At 44.7% G+C, this 12,842-nt stretch overlaps 1 protein-coding gene and 1 pseudogene across 4 annotated transcripts; both read right to left on the reverse strand.

The window, feature by feature from the left end:
- Positions 1–855: 855 nt before the first annotated feature.
- Positions 856–9,410, reverse strand: LOC100835908 (disease resistance protein RGA2). 4 transcript variants are annotated; one of them, XM_024455424.1, is made up of 6 exons: positions 9,046–9,410; positions 8,277–8,897; positions 3,603–3,738; positions 3,295–3,441; positions 3,022–3,133; positions 856–2,761 (listed from the first exon to the last, which is right to left on the reverse strand). In XM_024455424.1, the coding sequence occupies exons 2-3, from the start codon at positions 8,854–8,856 to the stop codon at positions 3,680–3,682; spliced, it is 639 nt and encodes a 212-aa protein (XP_024311192.1). In that variant the 5' UTR covers positions 8,857–8,897; positions 9,046–9,410; the 3' UTR covers positions 856–2,761; positions 3,022–3,133; positions 3,295–3,441; positions 3,603–3,679. The 4 variants fall into 4 exon arrangements, with proteins under 4 accessions (XP_024311192.1, XP_024311191.1, XP_024311190.1 ...); XM_024455423.1 differs by having other exon boundaries at positions 3,295–3,423; positions 9,046–9,360; XM_024455422.1 differs by having other exon boundaries at positions 3,295–3,423; positions 4,131–8,897; positions 9,046–9,260.
- A 1,747-nt stretch (positions 9,411–11,157) lies between these two features.
- On the reverse strand, positions 11,158–12,164 carry LOC112269214 (annotated as a pseudogene).
- Positions 12,165–12,842: the final 678 nt, after the last annotated feature.

Raw genomic sequence — 12,842 nt, forward strand, 5'->3', positions numbered from 1 at the left:
TAAGCTCTGGAAGGCCCATATCCGATAACCAGATTTAAACATGAGCTCTGGAAGGTCCAGATCGAAATAGTTAGTCAAATTGTGTTCTAACCTCGCTGCCCAGTGACTGGATACTCTCAAAACCCAAAGCTAAAATGCATTAATGGATGCTCTAAATTATTGAGTACCATCAGATTGAATCATTGAATATTTATGGTTTTGCTGCTGCCGGTTGAAAGGGAATTTCGATCTCCAAGTGTTTTGATGTTAATGGATCTTTCACTGGTGCCATCTTCAGATAGATTAAAACCATCAGGCTTCAGCCGTCTGTTTTCAGTGCAATTGAGTTCATCCACTTTCCAAGCCTTCTAAAGTTTTTAGCCCACGAGTTGGCTAAATTTGTTGTTGGTGTTGGCGATCACCAACCAGCGTTTTTGTCTGTTAATTTATCGAGTTTGTAATTGATTTAGTTTCAGACAATTTGCACTGGTCATCTACTTAATGGAATACCAACGTTCCATTAAAATATATAAATTTGTGTCATGCTTCCAGAGGATCACTAAGCAGAACTGACCAAACAAGGCAGAGGCACTTCAGTTGACAAACATATGAAATGCTACACGTAATAGAGGCCTTTCATCTTCAGAGAGGCCAGAATAAAAATCTCTCTTGGAGATCCCTTTCAAGTCCAACATATACTACTGACATACTAATTGGTTATTTGCATTCATAAATCATGTGTATTTTCTTCTTGCGCTTTTAACATAAAATCAGATTATTTGTTTATCAGAAAACTGATGCAATACTTGCGTTCAGCATTGCCAATTGGATACCAAAAGACAATACATTTTGAACGCCCAAACATAGACTCAGATATGGAGACATTGCAAAGAATTGCATTATACTGAAAAAAAGTTTTCCAGATTGAGAAGAACGGACGAATTTTTTTTGACCACTTTTAATACCAATCATAAGAAACCTACTACAGAAGCTAAAGGAAAAAGAATATGTCACAAAAACCAATCCGCTCTTCATTGTTAAGCAGAAAGTTGCTACAAGCAGAAATACAAGGTATGATTCATCGTAAGCTTCTCCCTTGCTGACTCTTCCATCGAGAGAAAAAAAGAGGTCTCAAATCACAATAAGTGATGGACCAGATTTTTCCACAGGTCTTCTGATTCAACTTCCCGACGTGCTTGCAAAATACCTGAAATCTTGCATAGAGAAATTGCAAACAAGTGTTCATGTGCAAACAATTATTAAAATCCACATAAACTTCGGGTAGAGAGACACTTCCCACAAACTTATCAAAGTAGCAAGCTAACAATTGAGCACAAGCTTAAATAACAGCATTCATTCATTGCCAGTAGGGAATGGAGAGTTATGAGATGGATTCTATTGTATCAGAGTGTGGATCACCAATTACAGCTATATAAGTTTTTTTAACACCAACTCACTAGGTTGTTTGACTTCATTGACATGAACAAAAGAAAACAAGAGTAGCCAACAATTTTATTCCCTCAATTTACCTTCCAAGAGCAGGTACTTAGTGAGTTACCTCGTCATGATCCGGAATTACTCTCATCACACAGTACTAGTCTTGACTGGCCAGCGCCCAAAGTATTTCCTATCTAATTTATATTTGTGGAAAGCTTATCTGGAGCTCGGCAAGGTAGTGCAAAGAATGAGCAAATCTGAAATCTAGATTGTAAAGCTAAATAAGAGTTCAACTCCAGTACAAAGAAGTTTTCATATTCCAGTCATAGGAAAAAATAGTGTGCAGGGGATGGGGGAGAGAACGGACTCACGCCAAAGAAACAATTGAGAGACCTATGCAATGTAAGGTGATCCCAGGACACAAAAGATGTTCCTGTTATCGATATTGCATAGGTAGTAGTTTGTTTAGCCCCTGGACATGAATATAGAAGCGCTGATGACTATTTCCTCCTGCTTGAGTATGAACCCTCAATCTTTTGAATGGTCGTGCCCCTCTCTTTTCATTTTTTTTTCCATTTTTTTTTCCATTTGTGTGTGAGAGAGGCATCAACACTGATGGTTATAGCTCTTCATGATGGTAGAATTTGCAGGATTGATGTCAATGACAATAAAGCAATTTTGAATCTTCTCGAGGTCTGACAAGTGTTCTTAAGGCATAATCAACTACTATGGAATAGCGAGAGATGCACTATATAGGTAGGTATGGTGTGAACACATGGAAGAACTGGTTTAATTTCTGGTATTGGGATATTTCCACTGGCGGATTATGCAATATTCCGATGGAGGAATGCAATGCCGAGTGTCAAAGAGGCTAGCAAAAATTAAGTTACACAAAAAGAATGACTGGCTTTGAAAGACTTCAGACTAGAGGAACATCAAACTTAACAATACGCACTGAAATTCAGATTGCAATAATAAAGGTTCATGAAATCTGCTCTCATTATGGCATTGGTGGGACAGAAAAAATATTCCGGATCAATTAGAGAATAAAATCAGCTTCACCATACTTAACTTGGGTGCTTTATGAATAAAAATTAGCAAGCTCATGCCTTTTTGCTCAATCAATGTTCACCACTCACCTAACAAGTTATCTCTACCTTTTTTGTATCAACTGAAAACTCTCTTATGACATTTAGTTGATTGTGTGGCAATGAATTCACATGTTATAAGCATGCTCAAAAGCTAGACTACCAACTAATCAAGAAAGTAGGAAGTTCTCTAACCAAGGTCTCATGAGGCAATAAGAGTTTGAGAATTGCACAGTGAGCACAATCCGGCACAACTCCTGCAGAACAAAGAAAAAAAATGTTAAGTACATCATAAATGTCTCTCCTACATTTTTCCCTCAAAAAACGTCATAAATGTTGTCCAGGGAGGAATACAAATAAATTCTGAACTGGTATTAGCTGAGAATCACATTGGTTTTCTTGATATTTCTTAATTCAGTAGGGATTTTTTTTTTGCTGGACTGAACTAAAAAAACATCTACATATTGGTAATTTGGTATGGTATAGCTGGATTACAGTTACATTTGCAAATACTTACCAGATTTACAGATTTATCCGTAGGATGAAGATACCACAGAAAACCCTCATGTGCCAACTGTGTATGGATGGAGAGAAGTGGCTAAAAGAACGTACAACTCCCAGACAGAGCCCTGCATAATAAATAAAATAAACTTTTCTCAGACTTCATATTATGAGGCAGTTATGAGGTAAACTAAACAAGAAAATTTTGACTTGATGCGTGAAATTAAGGAGAAGCTATGTTATGAGGTACAATAAACTTTTCTCAAACTTTGATCTTACATACACGTACCATATTTATCAATTTATGCTCAGGGAGATACCACTGAAACCTATGTTGTGCGAGCAGTGCATGAATACAGAGAATTCTTCAAGGATGGAAGAATGTACAGGCAACTCCATGGCCGAGCCCTGCTGGCCACTGAAATTAAAACACACGCTGTTCAGACTTCAGATAAGGAAGAACATGGGTAATGATGGGGGTATCCAAACAAGGACGTCTGTGTTTGTTCAAGTTAAACTCTTATACTCAGCAGGTCATAACAACATATGAAGGGAAAAGTGCCCCAGGGCAGGAAGATTAATTATGCATATACTAACCAGCATCATGTGCAGGATGCAGGACGGAAAATAAAATTTGAGACTGTCATGCTTGCCCTGCAGAACAGTTCTTGCCTTCATGGTATTGCACAGAGAGGATTGTTGGAGGCTAGAAGAATACGCCAATCGAAGAACCCTGCACGGTAGATGATAACAGGTGGGTCATTTAGTTAGATGAAATGATCAACAGCAAGCGCAATAAATCAAACAAAACAAAACAGTAGAATGACAGTAAGCTCAATGGGCATGTAGTAAGCAGTTTATGCGCACGATGGAAGATACAAATTGAAAACATCATGCTTCATGCTGGCAGCCGGAAACTGTTCTTTGATAGAGAGGGCATTCTAGGAGGCTACAAGAATATACAAACAGAAGGAGAACCCTGTACAGTAGATTAAAACAAATGGGTTACTTATACAGATTAAAACAAGTGGATATTGACCCTTACAAAGTTAGGAATAAAAAAAAACAGGGGAAGGAACTGGAAATAAGTACAAAGATTGAGGTAATTGTTTGTTCGTTACGTACCTTGGACTGCTCAGGCTCTGATTATCGGAATGGTTCCTGTTAGCTTGCGGCACTCCCTTTTGAGCTCCTCACTGTTGCCAGAACAGACAACTAACTCTTGCATTGAACTTGGAAGGCCGTCCTTGGGCAGAGACTTGATGGCACCACAGTAGAAGATCTCCAACCTTTCCAGAGAACTCGGGAGAGTGTTTGGCAGCGACTTGATGGCACCACAGGTCTGGATTTGTAATTCCTGCAGAGAGCTCGGAAGGCTGGGCAGCGACCGGATGGCAGAACACCACATGATCCTTAATTTCTTGAGGCTGATAAGCTTGTGTAGCCCTGCAGGGAGGCGCTGCAGCTTTTCCCCAAACAAAAAGCAGAGCACCTGGAGGGAGGTGAGGAGCTGAAGGGCCTCCTCTTGCTCCTTTGTCAAGCGCTCCGCCTCCTTGTCCAAACTGAGTTGCAATCTGGTGAGGGTGGAAGAGAAGAGGCTGCAGATGGGCGCGGCAAGGAAACCTGTGTTGCTGGCCGTCGCCAGATCAACGAGCTTGGAGGAAGAGGAAAAAACCTCAGCGTCATGCGGCCGTGAGGGATCGGAACCGGCGAAGAAATCGGAGGTAGTATAGAGGGATAATTGTGTGAGACGGCCGTGGGCGAGGAGAGGCCACAAGCCGTCGGATCTGGAATCCCCCGGTATGTTCAAGGTTAACTCGGTGAGAGAGGTGAGGTTTGAGAGGTCCTGTAGCGTCTCCATGTACTTCACCCTGCGTAGGGTGAGATGTTGCAGGCAGGTTGGGAAAGGGGGGAAGGAGGAGGAGGACGAATAGGAGGAGAGGAACTCGGGAGAATTGTATACATGCAGCGAGCGGAGGGAGCGGAGACGTCGGAGACCCCCTCCTCCTCCTCCTCCTCGTGCTGCTGCTTCTGCGTGGTCATCGGGCGGTGGATTGGGGAGTAAGCTCACCTTTGGACAGGCTTCAATCCACAACTCTTGTAGCCGGGGAGGCAAGAGCAGCAGTCCTTCGGCTGCAGCTGCTGTTATTGGTTCCTCCTCTCCAACTCCTGTCTGTTGCTGCTGCTCCCCAGAAACAGTTTCGGCATGCTCAACCACACCCAACGCAGTTATATTCTCACACTCGTGTATGGTCAGCTTTGAGAGGTTTGGAAGGAAAGAGAGCAGCAGCGTCAGTTCTTTCCCACTGGTATCAGACGTTATGATCTCGAGGTCTTCGACTGGAAATTGGTAACTGCCATGATCCTCACCTTCAACCGGCAGCAAAACACTACTAGAATTAGATATCGTGATCACCTTCAGAGATGTTAGCACTAGGAGGTCATCCAGCGGCAGGGGAGGGATTTTATTCATGTGCAACTCTTTTAGATCTGTTAGATTAGAGAAATTCAACGCATTCCAAAACACATCACCCTGACCACCGTCCTTTCCCGTAATTTGCAAGTTTAATTTCAGCCTGTATTTTGTTCCGTAAGCTAGCTGCTCAATAACCGATCCCACTCGTTCTATGCTAACAGAGAACGGAGCATCACCCCGCCAAGGGATAGGAGGCAATGACTCTAGGTTCGGGCAGTCTTCAATGATGAGCTCATGTAGTTTAGGAAACAAAGCCATTTTCTCCTCCCACTCCCCCGCTTGGCAGCCAGTAGGTTGAGAAAACGGCAACTCCATGAGTTTAGAGCAATCTTTAATGATGAGCACTTCCAAGTGAGAAAAAAAAGGACAAGTGTCATTTCCGACCCATTTTGCCAAAATAGATATTCCCTTTAATTCAAGTTTTTTCAAATTATGGAAGCTTGGAGGTGAGATACTGCTACAATCCTGGTACTCTTCACCGGGCTCAGTAACCATCCACAACTCTCCTACAAGTGGAAGATTCTTCCAAGATACACCATCGAGACAAAGAGATTCCAGATTTTTAACCGAGAGATTAGCACATAGCCATGTCGGGCAATTTGTGCCCCCATGCCCTTTAATGCATAGCTCCTGAAGATCGCAATGTGGCACAAGGCTTGCGAGAACATTCTCTTCTTGGACAGGATCCCTATTAGATTGCATAGCATCCCATTCTAATATGAGTTCTCTTACGTGGTTCTTGTGGATCAGTTTTAAGTCGTTTGCTTCCTCTTTTGTTTGTACCTTCTCAATATTATAAATGTGAAGTGATCCTCCAATCTCTCTCAATGGCCCGAGCTGACTCGGCTCAAAACCCTTACTCTCCTTTCCCACTCTAAATTCCTTTAGTTCCTGTAAGAATTTTAGTTTCCCCACCCCATAAATGTCAGAATGATATTTAAATCTATTTTTCGACACAAGAAAATGACGCAATTTTACAAGGTTGCCCAAATGTCTATTTGTGCTTAAGCAATAATACACATCTTTTAGATCAATGACCTCTAAGTGATACAATCTAAACAAAGAACTTGGCAGGCACAATTTCCCGTAATTCTTTGACTTTATTCTTAGGTAGCGAAGATGGACGAGTTTTGAAAAGTTGTGCAATATATCCTCCACATTATATGCCGCTTTGTTAAAAAATATGACGCGAAGGGCTCTAGCTTCCAAAAACAAATCACCAAACGTTTTTGCAAAGCTTCCATTGTAATCACCAAATAACATTAATGTATGTAGGTTTTCAACATTTAAACATTTAGTTAGTGCAGTCAAATTCCCATCATAGTCTTCAAAAGACATTTTATTCTTGACATCCGTGTTATCTACGATGATTGACAAGTGACGTACGGTCGGGGGGATTTGTATGCCCCTCGCGTTCGAACTATAGATGCTGATACACTCATGCGATGAAACATTTACAGCCAACTCGTGCAGTAGGTCATGGATGACATAATAAGGACGTCCATCTTCCTTTTTATTCATTTTGAAAAATCCATGATTTACCAATTCATTTAAATAGCAAAGTCCAACATCTTCAATTCTTTTTCTCTTCTGATCATATGAACGTAAAATATCTATTCCAATCCACAAGTGAACCAACTCTTCGCTACCAAATTCATAATCTTCAGGAAACAAAGAACAAAAAGAAAAACACTTTTGCAGATGGAAAGGAAGATAATCATAGCTAAGCTTCAAAGCAGGCATAATATCATCGTCGCTGGTTTGTGATTCCCATTCTTTACTTTCTAGAACGCTTCTCCAGTGGTTCAGTGTAAGTTTGTTTCTTAGTAATCTACCAACAGTTTTTGCTGCAAGAGGAGAACCCTTCAATTTGTCTACTATTTTGCTCCCAACATCAGATAATTTTGGATGATCAGCCCATGGTTTTTGGTCACCAAATACGCATTCTTCGAAGAATGACTTGATATCTTTAGGACATAGATGCTCCAGTTCTACTAAGCATTTAGTTGTCTTAACGGTGTTTGCCACGCCGGGTATTCGAGTCGTGACTATAACCATGTTACCTTTTGCTCCATCTTGTTTAAAGAGAGCTAACAGTTTTTTCCATTCATTCTCATGATGTTGCCACACATCATCTAAGACAAGTAAAACCCTCTTTCCTTTTAATCTTTGTTCGATAAGCTCTTCGTCACTACAATTTTTGTTTTCATTGTTAACTTCGGGGATTTTTTTCAAAATATCTTTTGCCAACCTATTTGCATCAAAATCCAGAGAGACACATATCCAAATGGGGACATGGAAATGGCTCTTCATTTGTTCATATATGTGTTTTGTGAAAGTTGTCTTCCCAATACCGCCCGGGCCAACAATGGGAAGCACGGTAAGTTCACAACATTCACCCTTAACAATTTCATCTATAACAATATCTTTCTGGTGTTCCCTCCCATATAACTTTGGTTCTATAATTTGTGGGCTGGTTTTGGGTCTGTCCACACCAATGCCTTTGTTAGGGGTTTGGCTAGAGTTCATTATCTCTAGATTAAGAATGTTGAATACCTGAGCACATACTGGCTTCAGCTGCTCCGTGATTTCCAATATCTTTCTAGACATTTCCACCCTATGAAACTTCAATTTTGGTATTTTTGTCTCGTGATTTGTCTGTTTTATCTTGGACGGCCCAGCACAAGCAAATCGGAAACGGTGTTTATTTCCATTCGTGTTGGAATTGCTCACCATGCCGGTTTGTGCATCATGATCGACAGATGGTAATAAGGAGCAGCAAGGTAAGTATTTACCGACATTGTGGGCAGCCTTAGGCATGCATCCACCGTTAACTTCCTGGACACCCAGCTGGTTGGCGGGTGGCGGTGAGGAGGAGCTGATCTCACGCCGGCCACACGAGCGGAGCCCTGAGAGGCATCCTTGTTTGCCACCGTCGTGTTGCTCGTCAGGAACGGCACGCCTGGCAGTAGGCGAGCACACAGGAAACTTGAGCTTGTTCACACAAGATCTGGCCGTGTGGCGAACGTTGAGGGCGAGGTCTTGGACACAGCCTGCAGCATGAGCGTCGGCGGCATGATAGGTGCCGTCGAGCTCATCCTGGATTCGGAAGTAATCGAGCTCATCCAGCACGTCCTCAGCCCCGTACGCAAGCTGCCGCAACTTGTCTAGCATCTCACCAAGGGCAGGGTTATGGATCTCCCTGCCTCGGACGTTGTTCAGCATCGCCTGTGCGTACAGCAGCTGCATCTTCAGGGCCTCCATGTTGGATCCGAGCATGGAGCTGGCACCCCATGCCTCCAGCACGCCACCGGACAGCGGGCTCAGCGCCTTGCCCACCACCCAGCTCGCAGCAGGGAGGCCGACCGTCTCCATCGATCGTTTAGATATCAATCTGTTAGCCTGTGTGGTCCTGCCTGCATATGATCAATCAGAAGTCAAGGTTAAGCTGAAGACACTGGAAGAGCCAGACCGGAGACGAGTACTCCTAGTTTGGTATCAGGTGAATGCGCGCTGCCTGCAAGACAGCTTAAAGAGGGGAGGGAAAACAAGATATGTACGTACCACCCGGCCGTACTGCTGCCACCGGGTGCCCGGATGGCAAAGCTGCAACTGTCAGTGATCACCAGTAGTCCTGATTATTGGCTGCTACTGTACTGCCAGAGGAGAATTAGCTGAAGGAAGGTGAAGGCAAAGTGTGGAGGAGATGCAACGGAGGAATGCCGGAGCAGGTCAGGTGCAAAGAGGCGGGACGTGTGAACTGTGGTCTGTGGAATAGTTCGTGCGCGCATATATAGAGAAGAGAGCGGGCAGCTTCAAGTCAAGTCACCTCAACGGATGGGATCAATCAAACTAAAATAATCCCTGCCAGCTACGCACTCGGTGGTGCGAAATTAAAACAGAGACCTGGCTTCAGATCTGGCATCGGGTCTCGTTGTTGTAGTGTCTCTGGGATGGAATCGAGTCGTTGGGGTTTGGAGACGCAGACTCCACGACTGGGGACTGCACGCGAAATACTAGAATACTCCCTCGTGCCACAGCCCTGCCTGCCTCGTGCACGCGTCTGACTCCAGTGGCCATTCGGGAGTCTGCCAGGCAGCTGCTTGTGTTCCTTGCAAGTGATGATCTGAACGGAAAGAGGGAGAAATCCGGAACCTTAAACTGACTGAAATCTCGAATTAATTCAAGAAAAGGGGCAGGGTGTTCGTCAGAAAAAGAAAATGGAGATGCGAGCAGCAGCTGCAGGGCAATGTCATGCCCCCAACGGATTCTCGTGTCAAGTGCTCCATCTGATCTCGCGCTGGTCTGGCCGGTGGCAACGGGCGGGAGGAATTAAACTAATCACGGTACCGATGCACTTGCAGAGAAAACAAGACATGGCTTCAGATCTCGCGTCAAGTGCTTTAGTTTAATTCAACGGGCGCTCGGGCACAATAGCTTAGGCAGAGGGGGAAGCACATGGTACTTTTGCGCATAAAACTGTTTTTGCGCGCTAGATTAATGAATAGAGGTGGTCGTATATTTGGTTATGGATGTGTTTTAGACCAGGATTTGGGTTGCCAAATTTTTATGTAATGGTTTGTTTTTATAAAAATGTTACTAGGCCAGAAAGGTGGGCGAGCTAGACATGAAAGACGAAGGCCAAGTGTGGACAGAACCAAACGATTCCCTTGCTGCAGCGGCGCATCCGCATCTTACGCTAAATTAAGAACAAAAAAGTAAGGTTTCAAATCTCACGCTCGAGTACTGATATACATCATTTCAGTATTGGAGTACTCCGCTCCACTTTCCAGCCTAGCATGTGGGCGGAGACTTAGTAGCGTTAACCAAAAAGCCGATGAAACGAGCGGGCGACGCTCATGTCGAAACCAGATCGACGCGCGTGCGGTTGCGCGGAAGAATCGAGGAACGAGGTGGGTGGGTGCCCCTGCTGCCTGGCATCGGGCCGGGTAAATCAAACGACGCGCGCAGGAGCGCTTCCTCTGCTTTTCCCGGTGGCGTCGAGGAATCCACGGGCGCTGGCGCGACGCACGAGCCACTGCGCGCCCTATGCGTTTGCACTTTGCAGCGACCGAGCACCCACGGGCTTAATTTAGTTTACTCTTCCCCGGGTGCTTAAGTTACTGCGCTGTGCGCTCTTGGCTTGGCAGCCTGCATGGGCTCGGATAGTAGAATACTGTCACTCACGAGTTACTTTTGTCGTTTCTTGCGGCCAGCCCAAGGCCTAGCCCAAGTTTACTAATGGCAGTACAGATCGGACTGATCGAGATGAACTTGCAAAGACCTCCCCCAACGCAGCAGCTCTAAAATAAGATGTGAAATGCTTGAGGTGGTCGAGATGAATGCTCCAAAATGCTTCACTTTTATGTGAACCATTGCAAGTCAAGCACACATACTGACCCACTAATTCGACGTTCCTACATGGTCTACATTCAATTTCACCTCAACATGGTCAGTCAAGTTCAAGGTTCCGTAGCGCTGTAGCAAGTACTCCAGTACCATAATTGTGTGTGTAGCGGCGACCAATAGCGAAATGTCTTTAGGACATGGCTGATTGGACGTGCATACAACACACCCTTTGCTATGTTCATCTGTGTCATCATCATCGCGTGGAACTTTACATGGAAAAAATCTGAGCCCTTCTTATCTTACTCTTATACAGAAAAATAAGCACTGATCAAAGCCAACATGGCAGCAGCAAGCTGCACACTGTCGTACCTGGAGCGGCTTGCTCGAGCGTTCTTTGTGCATCGGCATGCCAACACCATGTGACAAACAAGATTTGACAGAGATTTGCCCAAGGGGCTAACGACGGTCCAGGTAATTGGTAACGTTAAGCCTACGATTTTCTGGGATCTCATGTCCCCCTATGCGAGCGCTGCTATTTCTGCTGATGAAACGTGGGGTGTCCGAACTGCTAGCATTCCATTCCTCTTCGCGTGCAGATACGCGAGCGTTGCTACTTCCTCAGTCCTGGCGCCTTCAGGCATAAACAAAACGACAAAAGAGAACAAACGTCTCTGGGTTCAAGGGATTGCCCGGGGAGAGATGCGCATACGGAGTGGGCCGACCGCGATCTCCGGCGAAACTTTCGCGGGCCGCCTTGTGATTCCGAAAATTCTGAACCCTTCCTTTCCTACTGAAGTGAAACTTCGTCACTTGGTTGAGGGCCTACCAGAAGGAGCATGCCGCTGGACGCGGTGGACAGAGTAGGCGCGGCGGCGCAGCGCAGGAACAGCTTACGGACGACCGGGAACGCCCGCGCCACCATCTCGTCGTTGGCAACACAGGTCACAGGTCGGTCAACGACATCTCGCACACCCTCCTCACCTTCAACGCAAAGCAAACACAGGTCGGTCAGGGACCAAAACAACTCAAAGTCCGAACTCCTAATAACTCTGTCACATTTGATTTCGTTAATTAATGAAATCGGGAGCTTGTTCTTCATTCTAAAACAAGGACCAAAACAATCCGATTCAAACCGACGTGGCCGGCTCAGGGGAAGAATGGGGGAATTGGAGGGAGATGCGCTTACGGACTGGAGGAGTTTGGGGTCGGAGGCGGGATCGGCGGCGGCGGCGGAGTCCCGGGATGCGGCGGAGAGCGAGCGGAGGTGGAAGTCGTAGCTGCCGTCGCCGGCGGCGAGCTTCGGCGAGGCCATGGCCGTCGTCGTCGTGTTTGCCTCTGGCTACTGCTGGGTGGGAGATGGAGAAGCTTTGGACTTTGACCCCTAAGATTTTAATTTCTTAAACCCAATAAGAGCCCAAATAGTCTAGCCTTACAAATCTGGCTATGCAGGGCCCATATCAGAAAACCAAATCTGAGCTCCGTAAGGCCCAGCTCCAAATAGTTAGTCAAACTGTGTTCTAACCTCGCTGCCCAGTGACTGGATACTGTTACGTGTTTTTTTTTTGATCGGGAGATACCGTTACGTGTTGGTACGGAGTATAAAGCTAAAACCAAAGCTAAATATACTTAAACTTAAACGGATGCTCTAAATTTATTGAGTGATATCAGATCAAATCATCGAAAACTTATGATTTTGCTGCTGCTGGTGCCATCTTCAGAGAAATCAAAACCATCAGCATTCAGTGCGAGTGAGTTCATCCACTTTCCAAGTCTTCCAATATTTTAGCCCACAAGTTAGCTATAAATTTGCTGTTGGTACTGGCAATAACCAGCCTTTTTGTCTGTTAATTTCATAGAGTTTGTAATTGATTTAGTGTCAGCCAATTTGCACCGTCCATCTACTTAATGGTATACCAACGTTCCATTAAAAAAATATAAATTTGTGATGATGCTTCCGAGAGGATTACAAAGCAGAACTGACCAAAAAAGGCAGAAGCACTTCATCAGGTGAC

Source organism: Brachypodium distachyon, chromosome 5 (genome assembly GCF_000005505.3).
Source record: "Brachypodium distachyon strain Bd21 chromosome 5, Brachypodium_distachyon_v3.0, whole genome shotgun sequence".
Taxonomy (NCBI): domain Eukaryota; kingdom Viridiplantae; phylum Streptophyta; class Magnoliopsida; order Poales; family Poaceae; genus Brachypodium; species Brachypodium distachyon.

Bases quoted from the DNA above. Each gene is read 5' to 3' on its own strand.
- LOC100835908 (XM_024455422.1), bottom strand. From the start codon at position 8,856: ATGGAGACGGTCGGCCTCCCTGCTGCGAGCTGGGTGGTGGGCAAGGCG.